Source organism: Coccidioides immitis, assembly GCF_000149335.2.
Source record: "Coccidioides immitis RS genomic scaffold supercont3.1, whole genome shotgun sequence".
NCBI lineage: Eukaryota > Fungi > Ascomycota > Eurotiomycetes > Onygenales > Onygenaceae > Coccidioides > Coccidioides immitis.
In genome coordinates, this window is record NW_004504310.1 from 2,982,131 (window position 1) to 2,994,464 (window position 12,334).

The window sequence follows — 12,334 nt, forward strand, 5'->3', positions numbered from 1 at the left end:
AAGAGGGAAAACCCAAACAAACTGACCGAACCTAGCTGACGAACCACAAACATATTTTCATGAAAGTGCCAAAAGCCGTTCACGAATTTTTCCTGAACATTCAAGTAACAGCTTTTTCAGTGCTGGAAATTTTCTTGTCATATTAATATCCTGTTCATTGTTATGGAGGAGAGAATAGATTTTGACATCAACGAATCGCTGAAGTACTATCTCAGCGATCCCGCCTCTGTCCCCACGCCCGAAGCCGACCCCGAACTCTTAGATTGCGAGTCGGATCCTGAATCGCTAACACTGCTCTTAATCGATGGAGTTCTGGATACAATAGTCGATGCGGTGGCAGAGAACCCTGATGGGCTCTCTCGACGTGGATATTTTGATTCCCTGCAGTTTCTCCTCAAGTCTGCACCTACTTTTCGTAACGTCCAACAATACCATCGACTAGGGCATGATTCTGAAACCTTTGATCAATTTAGATTTCCTGTTGTGCTTCCCACAAAAGCTTTGAGCAAAATTTTAGACCTTGTTGTCTCGGGGCTCGCTGCTGAGGCGGACGTTGTCCACAATGATCTCGAATCCGATGAAACCGATATTATACCGCACCACAAGAAGTTGCTAGAAATATACGCCTTCTTATTGCAATGGGCTCTTTCTGCAGTGGAAGCTAAGATGGCAGAAAAACCGGCGGTTCCTGTGCCGGTCAGAAGAGGGGCAGGAAAGTCTTCTAAATCAAAAACAGCGACCAAAGAGACAACCTGGGACTCTGCAGCGCAGCTGCAGATTGCCATGGAGACTATGTGCAAGGTATTAAAATTAAAACTGAATAAGATATTCATGACAACGTCAGATCGCGACACATTTGTCAACTTATTCACGCGTTCCATTTACCTTATTCTTGAGAATGAGCAACGAGTGAGAACCATGGCTATCCGCATGCATGCATTTAAAGTCCTATGTATTGCTGTGAAACATCATGGTCATGCATTCGGTAAGGGGTGTGCTCTATTTCCTAATTTGGAAGATCTAACATATACATTAGGCGCGCAGACCTCGATCGTCCAGAGCCTTACATACTTTGAGCATCTTTCGGAACCTATGGCAGAATTCTTGCATATTCTGGCGGAACAATATGACTATCCACAGTTGTCAGACGAGATTCTTAGGTAAGCATGACAGTTGGACATTTTAAGGGTAGTTGCTCACATTTATATGACAGAGAACTAGCTAATAAAGAATTTAACCCAAATGACACCAAGGGACCCAAATCCGTTTCTGTATTCATTACGAAACTGTCGGAGCTTGCTCCACGATTAGTGATCAAGCAAATGACATTATTAGCCAAACAACTTGACAGCGAGGTACATTACGATCTGTATGAGTGCACGTGTTCGAGATATTAACTAGAAGAATAGGTTTATGCTTTACGGTGTGCCGTTATCGAAGTTTGTGGCAATCTCATTATTGATCTAAGCAAACAAGATGAAAGAAGTGAGAATGCAAAAACTCAAATAAACTCATTTTTCGACGTTTTGGAGGAACGGTTCCTCGATATAAACCCGTTCTGTCGATATCGTGCCATTCAAGTTTACATGAGGCTCTGTGATCTGGACCAGAAATTTCCAAAACGACGCCAAACCGCCGCGGAGCTGGCTTCAAGAAGTCTTGAGGATCGCAGCAGCCATGTTCGCAGGAATGCGATAAAACTACTTGCTAAATTAGTTTCTACTCATCCATTCAGTGTAATGCACGGTGGACAGCTGTCATACAAAGACTGGGAAGGGCGACTGGAAGCTGTCGAGACAGAATTGAACGCTTTGAAACCTCCTCCTGAGACACCAGGTTTGGCAGAAATGGGCCTGGAAAACATGAATATAGACAGTGAGCTGCTGGACGATGCGACTGAGTTGCTGGACGAGTCTCCATCTAAAGCGCCAAGAATGACTGATGAACAGAAAGCCGCAGCCATAAAGAAAGCGGAAGAGGAGGCAGCGACATCAGAAATGCTTGCACGGCTGCAACTGACAAGAAAATACTATCTTGAAGCAATTCGTTTTATTGAGGTTTTACATTCGGCGTCCCACGTCGTTTCGCAACTACTCTCATCCCGAAATAAGAGCGAAGTGATCGAAGCAATGGACTTTTTTGTCATTCTTGATGCATACAAAGTCGAAACTGCACGACCTGGCATCCGAAGGATGCTTCGACTAATTTGGACAAAAGGGAATAGTGACGAGGGGAAAGGCGTTCAAAACCATTTGGTTGACTGCTATAAAGGTCTCTTTTTCGACGCACCAACCTCATTTAGCCCTAACGATGCCGCCAACTATATCGCTCGCAATATGATCAGTTTAACTTTTGGTGCTACCCCGGCGGAACTCACTTCGCTAGAGCAACTACTAAGCATGATGATGAAAGCCGGGCATATTCCAGAATTGGTGATTGCGAAGCTTTGGCAAGTATATGGCGTCCAAAAAAGAGATATCTCCCGGACTCAGAGAAGGGGCTCCATAATCGTTCTTGGAATGCTCGCACTAGCGGATCATGACGTGGTTGTGAAAGAAATAGAAACAATGTTACGGATTGGTCTTGGGTGTCTAGGTCGAGCTGATCTTCTTTTGGCTAAATACACTTGCATCGCGCTAAGAAGGATGAAGCCGGGCCGTCAAGCAAAGGCAACCGACGTTACATCTCCAAGGCTATCCAATGATCATGCTGTCCTTACCAAGCTAGCCGCCATGACAGAAATTATTTCGGACAGCAAGGAGTGGTATGGCGTTGCTGAGCAGGCAATTAATGCAATTTATGCACTTGCCAAACACCCAGACTGCCTCTGCTCCGACATTGTGCGACGAAAAACTAAATCAGTGTTCCAGCCGCATATACTCTCTCGAAGTTCTCCATTCAACGAAAGCAATGAATCCAGGCTCCATACCCCTGAGCGCCAAGGACCATCACAGAATGTCACTCAGAAGACCAGTCCAGTTGGATTGTCCCAGCTGCTTTTTATAGTTGGTCATATTTCTATCAAACAGATCGTTCATCTCGAATTTTGTGAACAGGAATTTAAACGCCGAAAGGCGGAGCAGGAGAAGAATAGAGCTGTTGATCCTGCCTCACAGAATCAAAACAATGCCCCGGGAGATGATGAGCTTGATCTTATCGGTGGTACAACCGAGGATGATTTCACAGAGGCAATGGCACATATTCGAGAACGTGAACTTCTTTTTGGAGAGAGATCTTTGCTCACTAACTTCGGCCCTTTGGTGGCTGAAATATGTGCAAATAACAATACTTACTCTGACCGCAACCTTCAAGCAGCAGCGACTCTCTGTATGGCCAAGCTGATGTGTGTCTCTGGTGAATACTGCGAGAGGAATCTGCCACTCCTGATCACAATAATGGAACGATCGGAAGACCCCATAGTTCGAAGTAACGCGGTAATAGCACTAGGTGATATGGCCGTCTGTTTTAACCACCTTATTGATGAGAACACGGACTTCCTCTACCGCCGACTTAATGATAACGATATATCTGTTAAACGTACCTGCCTGATGACTCTTACTTTCTTGATTCTCGCTGGCCAGGTTAAAGTCAAAGGTCAGCTCGGCGAAATGGCTAAATGTCTTGAGGACGAAGATAAGAAGATTGCCGAGCTCGCTCGAATGTTCTTCACCGAGCTCGCGTCAAAGGATAATGCTGTGTATAACCACTTCGTCGATATGTTCAGTCTCCTGAGCGCGGAAAAGAACCTCGATGAGGATTCTCTACGGAGGATCATTAAGTTCTTAGCTGGATTTGTTGAGAAAGTATGGACTCGATACACCATATGCACTATCCATATTGCTAAGAACATTCTTCCTTTTTCTTAACCGTTGCTAACTACCGTATAGGACAAACATGCCAAACAGCTAGCCGAAAAACTTGCTGCAAGGCTTGCTCGTTGTGATACCGAGAAACAGTGGAACGATGTTGCTTATGCACTCGGCTTGCTACCTCATAAAAATGAAGAGATATCTAGGATTGTGAGCGCTGGTTTTAAGGTTGTCAAGTCAACAGCGTAAAAGGTAGCTGCCGTATATTTTGCCTTTCCATTCCATAGCACACGTACATTTGGAATGGCAAAGGCCTTTAAAGCGTACTCCTATGACCGGCGTCGAAGACTAGAGCGCTAAATCTTTCGTTGTTTGAGAACAGAATATTTGCTTATCTTAGCCAGGAATTCAAAGGTATAGGATTTTCAGCACGGAGAACGGGCTTTGAGGTATCTCTTGTTCTAAAGATTCCATGCAAAACAATCTGTGGAATTAACTTATTCGGGAAATAGCTCCAAAGGCGTGCTACTATAGAAGGGTTGATGCCGCAGCTGAATTCTAAACGAGAGTGGAGATTCCTGGATATTAACTGCCGTGGCAATGTTTCGGATCTTATTAAGGAGGAATTATCTATCTCTATATGATGTCTGCTATATCATATCAGACGCAAGCCCGATGGACACAGGGAATTAATTATGTCAAGGTGGAATGAAAGGCTCAAAGAGACAACCTGGTGAATCAAATCAGAATGAAAGGCATCTCTTGCGACATCCAGTAGATATTTGAAGGATGTCAAGAGCCAGATCAGAGAGTGGGTATCTCGAAAAATTGGGAAGCGGAAACAGTACCTCGAGTGGAAGACGAGTGCTGTCAAGACTGAAAACTGTGAGGGCCAGAGTACAAAAGGAAATCCAAAAAAAAATAATATCCCTGCTGGAACTTAGTCGACAGACGAATCCACTCATACCCAATATCCAACAGGATTCAGACCCATCTAACTCCAAACCGGTTATTAGTCAATACTTAACATATTAAACGACTTCTTTCTCCTCGAGCGTGTAGTCTCCTTGCTGGAGCCTTTCCAGGACCTTTCGACCATCAGCTGTCAACTCAGGTCTTCCAGAAGAGTCAACGGGAAACATGAAAAAGCGCGGCTTCCATTCATGGTTCCTCTCCATTCTGATAGCTGCCTTCACTCTTTGGCGTTCCTCTAGCTCATGCTTTTTCTGAGTCGCCAGAGTATACTGCCTAGAATGGATGGCTGCAGTAACTCCCGACCAGCATCGCCGTGATTCGTTGGACAACTGCTTTTCTTCTGGCGGAACAACTTTGGAAGAAGGGAAAAGAGGAGCTATATCAATAAGGAGATGGCGTTCAACGGAGCCAGCTAATGTGTAGTAGACTTGCTCATGCCAACTCCCATCAATTGTTGCAAGGACGTCACTTTCAGGGACTTCTTTTATCTTTCTCTTGTCGTCGTTCTCAGGATCGTAACGGAAGATAACACCGACCACTCTATAGTGCGATCTACCAAGCCAGCCATCTTCGAGGTACTGTAGAATTGTCTTTATCCTAGTTTTGGGGCAGGTAATGTAGCATGTATCTGAAACAGATATAGACAATGATCCTCTGAGCCATCCACCGATGTGAGCCGCAGGGTGAGTTAGGCGATATTCTTCATTATCCCGCTTTTGCAGATTCAGGAAGATACCCAAATTGTGCTTGCCAGGGGCAATTCGAATGCTTGTACCGCTGAACTTTGCAGTGATCTGATCGAAACCACGAGCTATAATACCGCGTTGCGGACAGTCGGCGTAAAACGCCGAAACTGGGGGGTGGTGGGATGTCTGTTCCGTGAGGTATGATATTTTCACCTTTTCCCCGTTTCCAGCAGCCTGAACTCCTGCTGTGATATCCTCAGCAGAATTTGGGAGGACAGGGGACTGATAGTCTTCTGTTTCCCAATAACACTGCGTAAAGCGTTAGCTCTCTCTCACACGGATCTCATATGGGTCGGTGTAGTCAGAACCAACCCTGAAAAATTCGCCTAGGACGGAGTTGTACGGTTTGCAAGGTTTGCTTTGCACGTATCTCTACTCGATCGTCAGGAACCATAAGCTTAATGGTGTGCTGTCAACGGAATATCCTCACCACATCTTTTGTAAACCAAAATCTTAAGACTTCTAGCATACGACCCAGTTCATCATCAGACTTCCCAATACTAAGCAAGTTAAAACGACATTCCAAGGCATAGGAAACTATCATGCCAGGCATACCTAATAAAATTCTCGGGTCGATCAAGATAATTCCAGTATTCTAACATGAGCTTTAGTTGCATGTCTTCCATCCTGTCCAAGGGTCCGACATACCTAAATTTGGCGTTGGCTCGAGAAGTTGGGCTGGCAGTGAGAAACGAGCAGTCGCGATGTCCGTCACCCCAATGAACCTGATAGAAAAAGAGGAATCATAGTTAGCCTTCGTTTCATACCATGCCAGCGGTAGGATAAATTGACGAGCGGTGTAGAGGACGCATACCTCCGCAGGATGGAAAAAAAGGTCCTTAATCGTGAGGGATCCTCTGACGCTGGTTTTGAATGGTCAATATCGTGGAGGACAGTATCATGCGACATTGTGGAAGTTGTACTAGGTTGTGTTGGAGCTGAATCAGTAGAGAGAAAATCTTCGAGGACGGATCAGGATACTGGCTTTATTAAAGAGGTAGGTAGGATCTGGGGAGAGTTCACCGTCGATCCACGGTAGGGCTCTTGAAAGCGAGGTAATGCAGATCTACACTGGCGGCTGTTTCCTCCCGCCTGTCAGATGCTTGTTTAGAGGCAGAACGGATCGCTATTCCGTGACTCGCGGATCTGGGAATTACCCGGACGTACCCTAATGGAATGCACACATCCCCGAGAGAGTTACTCGTGTTGTTTTTGGGACCTTCAAAGTTTTGCGGATCTTGAAATTTGGTTGCGACAGTGGACTTGGAATGCATTGTTGGCAAACGTCATAGGGTAACTAGTTCAACCGAACTTAGTCTCTGGCGAAGATTAGCATCCCACGGCATTTCTGTATCAATGTATCGTGCTGTGGGGCCGAGTATTAAGGACTACAGCGCTCGGTTTGACAAGGAGTAATTCCTAGGAAAATAAGCAATGCCGAGTATCTTGACGCCATTGACCCCTGCCAACCCCAGTGAGCCTCAGAAGCTTCTGCTATCCAATCACACGACCACGGGACCAGATAACGAAAGTGATTTTGGGACTCTTCCAAATGTACGGAGCACTTCATACCCTACTGTTAGACGAGACCCATCTGGAAAAGAGTAGGAACCCGGCACTAGCCATGAACCTCTCCAAGACACATCGACATAAGAAGACAGATGCCGTAAGCACAGTACATTGCGTGAATGTTTGTATGTACTATGGTAATATGGAGGCATGGACTAAGTGTACCCCGTAGCAATAACATAGCATTCAGCTGGCCTCGCCAAAATCGTAGTGTCCTGTTTCTGAGGCGTGGCGAGCTGCGCCTTTCTCTCCAATGAACACCCCCCCGCAAACACTACACTTGACCTGAAACTTTGCAGTGTCCGTGTAATAATGTTGTTGTTGTAGGATGCGACACAGCTCCACAGCCTTTTCTAAAATAACCTGATCTGCCGAATCGAAAATCTTTGTATCAAAATCGGGAGAGGCATACGCATGATTGAAAGGGGGATCCGAGGGCGAGAGAGCGATAGTATCATAATGTATCCCGGAGTATACTACAATGCATCTTGTTGGTCGACCTTCGTTAAAACGATCGATACGCAACGTTTGGACATCAATGGAGCATATCTCGATGTCGAAGTGTTTACTGAGGATGCTCAGCTCGATACCGCCACCCCAAGCCTCTTCGCTCTGAATCCATCGACAGTAGTCGTCGGGGCTCCGTTCGAGAACGGCTCGGGTATAGACATCCGAGTGCTCGTGGATTGTCTGGGCAACAATCGATCGTAGCTCCGTCATTGTATCCATAGCACCTAGAACGGCGCTTCCGACCGCCCGAAAGAGACATGAATTATCATCCGGCATAATACGAAGGACAATGGTTCCGCCGTGATTCGGGGAGGGAATCTCTGGCGGGTCATCCTCGCTACGCGTAACCTTTTGCTTCGATGATGGGAAATTTGGCCGTTGCTCCGACGAGTTGGAGGGCTGGGTGGTAGTAACTTCCGGGGCTTGGGTAGAAATGGGTTGTGTGTCGCTAATTGTAGAATCGTTCCTTTTGATGATGATGAGCTGCTCTCCGTTTAGGTCGACACCGATGTCTGTGACTTTTGATTGTCGACCAAACTGGTCTAGAGCCAGCGATTTTGGTGGATATCCATGTCTGATGTCGAAAACAGGTAAAGAAGTATTTTCTTTAATTTGATCAAGAAGGTCACCAATTGTTGCACTTTCTTGTAGGGAAACAGTGGATTGGCCAGACGGGCCCCTGATCCGGATCCGCATGTTGTGAGCTCAGGCAACTCCTTGACCTGATTCCGAACCAGTGCAAAAGGTGCGATCTATACCGTCAGCAATACAGGAGAGGGCGCGCAAATTCCCGAGGCTGGAGACAAATGGATGCTTTGACCGGGCCCCCCGCCAACGCTGGCCCCGGCTGCCGGCGTTTATCGCGGCAAAAGGGGCGTCTGGGAGAGGTGCAGAGGTGCCTTAATCAGCGCGGATCATTGTATGTCCGTCTCTACTTTTGGTTTAGCGCTGAACAAGCACGCTAACGGCCCCCCCGGTGGAAACTGCACCAATCCACGTGAGAGCTCTGGCTTCCTTTGAACGCGATTCTGTTCCTCCTCACCTACGCCGTACGGAGTACAAAATCATAACATCCTATCTTCATGTGTTGATTTCACTCCCTGGTGCTGTTAATTGAAAAAAGAATTTATCGTTTCATTTCTGTTGTTCAGCCTGTCACCCTTCGGTTTGTTCCTCCTGAAAAGTGTTACCGCACACCTTTCAGCCTTTCCCAGCGATGGCGGAGGCTAGTGTTGGGCCTGGCAACCAAGCCAGTCCCGGGGTCGATCCGCCATCCTCGCAGAATACTGGGCACATTGGTCAAAATTTTGAGCAACCCCAAGCTCTAGCCGAATCAATCGAAACAGACATCAAACAAAATGAAGAAGAAAGCCAAGTCACGGAGGACCAATGGAAAGCAATGTTCGAGCTTGTCCTCTCCATCTACGAGTACCGTGAACCGGAGTATGTTTAACGACCCGAACCCATTCCAGTTATTCTTACTTACTCTAGGACAGTGGTCACGATCCGTCGAGGCTATTTCATCGTAGCGTTAATAAGCGAAACGTTCCCGATTACTACGATGTCATCAAGGAGCCGATGGCGTTGAGCATCTTAAAACAAAAGATCCGCAATCGATCCTATAAAACCTTTGCAGAATTCGTCAGGGATTGCGCTCTGGTAAGATCCCCTCACCGCAAGCCATCTCTCTTTATTTTTCCATTACCCTGTCCCAGCGCTAATGCTTCCCTCTTCCCCAGATTCCGCACAATGCCCAAACATACAATCGACCCAGGTCGCAAGCCTATGAAGACGCGCTCATAATCAAGGTCTGTTGGTGCACATAACACTACGCTTGCTTTAACTGATGCACAAATTGTAGGATGTTTTTGCCTCTGAATTTAAGAAGCTTGCCGATCAAGAAATAATATCTGCAGAGACTGCCGAATTGCCAGACTTGGGCGAGATCCCCGAAGCAGATCCACTTCCTATCGAGGAGGAAGATGACGACGATGAAGAAGAAGACGACGATGAAGAAGCTGAAGATTCTGACGAGGAAGGCGGTCGTCGTAGACGCAAGCGCTTCCGGCGAGGTAGCCAATCCTCCAAACGTGGTGGTAACAAGGATGAATTCCGCAAGAGCATAGATCCAGCGACGCGCAAGAAGAGAGGCCGACCCCCGCGAGTTGATACACCGATGGAAGCAAGAATTAAAGCAGTACTCAAGGGAATTCGAAAACCTAGAGACCAAGGAGGGTTAAAGATTCGACATTTCGAAAAGTTGCCGGATAAAGCCTTGTATCCTGATTACTACACGGAGATTAGGGAACCCATGGCTGTTGACCTCGTCAAACGGAAATCCAAAAGAAAAAAGTACGCATCAGTTGATCACTTCATGAGAGACATAGATCTCATGTTCAATAACGCGAAGACGTATAATCAACCCGATAGTCAGCTGTACCAGGATGCCGATGATCTTCAAGCCGAAGCTCATAGACTCGCAGAGCAAGAAAAGAACAAACCTGACAGCGAGTATCTCATGGAGGATGGACGGCTTCCTCTTCCCAATGGAATCTCGTACAAAGATGAGATCTGGAGAGTCGGCGACTGGGTGCATATTCAGAACCCGAATGATGCACACAAGCCTATTGTTGCCCAGATTTACCGGACCTGGCAGGATTCAGACGGCCAAAAGTGGGTGAATGCTTGTTGGTATTATCGACCGGAGCAAACTGTACACCATGTTGACAAACACTTCCTCCCCAATGAAGTTATGAAAACTGGTCAATATCGAGACCATCGGATTGACGAGGTCGAAGATAGGTGTTTTGTGATGTTTTTTACGCGTTACAACCGCGGCCGACCACGGGGATTTCCACCAGAGAAACAGGTGTATGTCTGCGAAGCTCGTTACAACGAGGAAAAGCATAAATTAAACAAGATAAAAACTTGGGCCAGTTGTCTTCCCGACGAGGTTCGAGAGAAAGATTATGAGATGGACCTTTTTGATGGACCTAGAAAAATTAGGAAAGTCCCAAGTCCAATCAAGCATCTGTTGCCAACAGACGCCAAAGAAACAGACGATCTGCCCAAACCAACTTGGGGAGCTGAGAACGCGCCGCCAATTATTGGGGCCGTCCACTGCCGCCCCCGTGATGAAAATGTGAGTAAACCCCCCCCGGGCTTTTTTTAAAAAAAAAAGATATCCAAAACTCCCTTTCTGACTCTCATCATTAAGGAATCGCCGCCTCCTGAGCCAACTCCACCACCTCCTCCACAGCCAACTTCTCAATCGCAACCAAGCTTACCACCTAGACCAATGTCTGCGAATCAACCAGCACCTCAAACAAACCTTGATGCGAGGCGCGATTCCCGGTTGAACGCCGCCAATTTTGCTCCTGTGCCAACGCCATCTCCAGTTCAGCCGCCCCATCTACAGCCGGCGGCACAGGTACCCTTGATGCCTTCGATAGCTCAACAGCCTTTCCAAGTTCCCTCTCTTGCTTCCTCACAGTATCAGCCATCTCAGCCTGTCCAAGCCCCACATGTTCCTCTTGGATATGCCACCTATCCACAACCTACGCAGCAGCCTTTTGCTATGTCGCACAATTATCCTGCGCAAATGCCAAGTCGCGTCCCACAGCCTTCAATGGCGATGCCACATACACATACACCTAACCCGAACGCGGCGAGGTCCTCTGAGTTCATTACCTTGCCTGAGGAAATGAACAACGCAATCCCCCCAGAAGTGCGAGCGCAGTTCCAATGCGACGACAAAGGCCGTGTGCTTTTCTGGAGCACTCCGCCAATTGATGTGGTGAATGATCAGCCCCAGCCACTCTCTCACACTCCAGAGTATCTTGCTGCGAGAGCAAGACGTCAGACAGTCATTGATCGTGTGCGCAGGAAGATTCTTGATGAACAAAAAAAGCATGCGGAAGAGGATGAACAGCACCGATTCAATGAGGAAGAGAAGGAGGCTGTTAAAGAAGAAAACCTTAAGGTCAAAATGGAATATACCAAACCCTCCACACCCTTGCGAACTTTCTCCAGAGAAACCCAAGGCGAATGCCATGGGCGGGAGTTAGAAATCGCTAGAGCGTATATAGCCGGCCGCACCACAGACAAAGAGGATACTAACGCCAAAATTTTAAACATTGTTAGACGTGACAAGGGTGATATGTTTGATCCGAAGACACTCTCTCCACGTCGAAAATATTTTCCTGTAAAAGATCACTGGACCTACTTAACTGAGTCCTCAAAGAAGGGTGCTCTAGGTACTTAGCAGGATTGAATTGTTGTTTCTCTTTCTGTGTTTCTTACTTCGTCTCACCTTCGTCACCTCAGTCCTTTTGTTACATTTTAAGCTACAATGTTATGACTGGCTATGAAGGAAACCCAAGAGCATTTTCTGTGGCGTTTTAAGAGTGGGTGGATGGCGCAAACTTCCTGTACGAGTAGAATTTGGTTCGCTGCTTTCCTGTTTACAGTGTTCATCTTGTAAAGATTACCACATTTGTTTAGGAAGAAAAGGAGAGAACTTGTATGAGTGCAACTTGTCCCTGTACACTCTTGTTAGTTTGCCTCACCCAGGCTGGGGTTAATTTCAATAGGAGAGACCAGTCGTAGGGTTATTCTTGCCGAGAGAAACGTTGCGGAGTTACAAAGGAGAGCATTTCGAACAGGTATTGATGCAGCTCCCCAACCTTTATTGCTCAGCATGTAAAGATGACATTCAATAGTATC

General features: G+C 46.7%; 4 protein-coding genes across 4 annotated transcripts; 2 read left to right on the plus strand and 2 right to left on the minus strand.

Annotated features, from left to right (window-relative positions):
* Window positions 1–82: 82 nt before the first annotated feature.
* Window positions 83–4,058, plus strand: CIMG_02087 (condensin complex subunit 1; the record flags this gene model as incomplete). Its single annotated transcript, XM_001248315.2, has 6 exons — window positions 83–398; window positions 474–985; window positions 1,037–1,160; window positions 1,214–1,355; window positions 1,410–3,803; window positions 3,888–4,058. The coding sequence occupies exons 1-6, from the start codon at window positions 163–165 to the stop codon at window positions 4,056–4,058; spliced, it is 3,579 nt and encodes a 1,192-aa protein (XP_001248316.1). The 5' UTR covers window positions 83–162.
* A 328-nt stretch (window positions 4,059–4,386) lies between these two features.
* Window positions 4,387–6,460, minus strand: CIMG_02086 (oxysterol-binding protein). The gene is made up of 6 exons (XM_001248314.2): window positions 6,345–6,460; window positions 6,179–6,255; window positions 6,086–6,125; window positions 5,961–6,030; window positions 5,843–5,902; window positions 4,387–5,779 (listed from the first exon to the last, which is right to left on the minus strand). The coding sequence occupies exons 1-6, from the start codon at window positions 6,437–6,439 to the stop codon at window positions 4,841–4,843; spliced, it is 1,281 nt and encodes a 426-aa protein (XP_001248315.1). The 5' UTR covers window positions 6,440–6,460; the 3' UTR covers window positions 4,387–4,840.
* An 825-nt stretch (window positions 6,461–7,285) lies between these two features.
* On the minus strand, window positions 7,286–8,305 carry CIMG_02085 (zinc finger protein; the record flags this gene model as incomplete). The annotated part of the gene is made up of 1 exon (XM_001248313.1): window positions 7,286–8,305. The coding sequence occupies one exon, from the start codon at window positions 8,303–8,305 to the stop codon at window positions 7,286–7,288; it is 1,020 nt and encodes a 339-aa protein (XP_001248314.1).
* Window positions 8,306–8,697: 392 nt separating this feature from the next.
* CIMG_02084 (RSC complex subunit) lies at window positions 8,698–12,140 on the plus strand. Its single transcript, XM_001248312.2, has 5 exons — window positions 8,698–9,052; window positions 9,106–9,268; window positions 9,349–9,417; window positions 9,471–10,751; window positions 10,827–12,140. Exons 1-5 carry the CDS (start codon window positions 8,826–8,828, stop codon window positions 11,871–11,873), a joined length of 2,787 nt encoding a protein of 928 aa, XP_001248313.2. The 5' UTR covers window positions 8,698–8,825; the 3' UTR covers window positions 11,874–12,140.
* The last annotated feature ends 194 nt before the right edge of the window (window positions 12,141–12,334 follow it).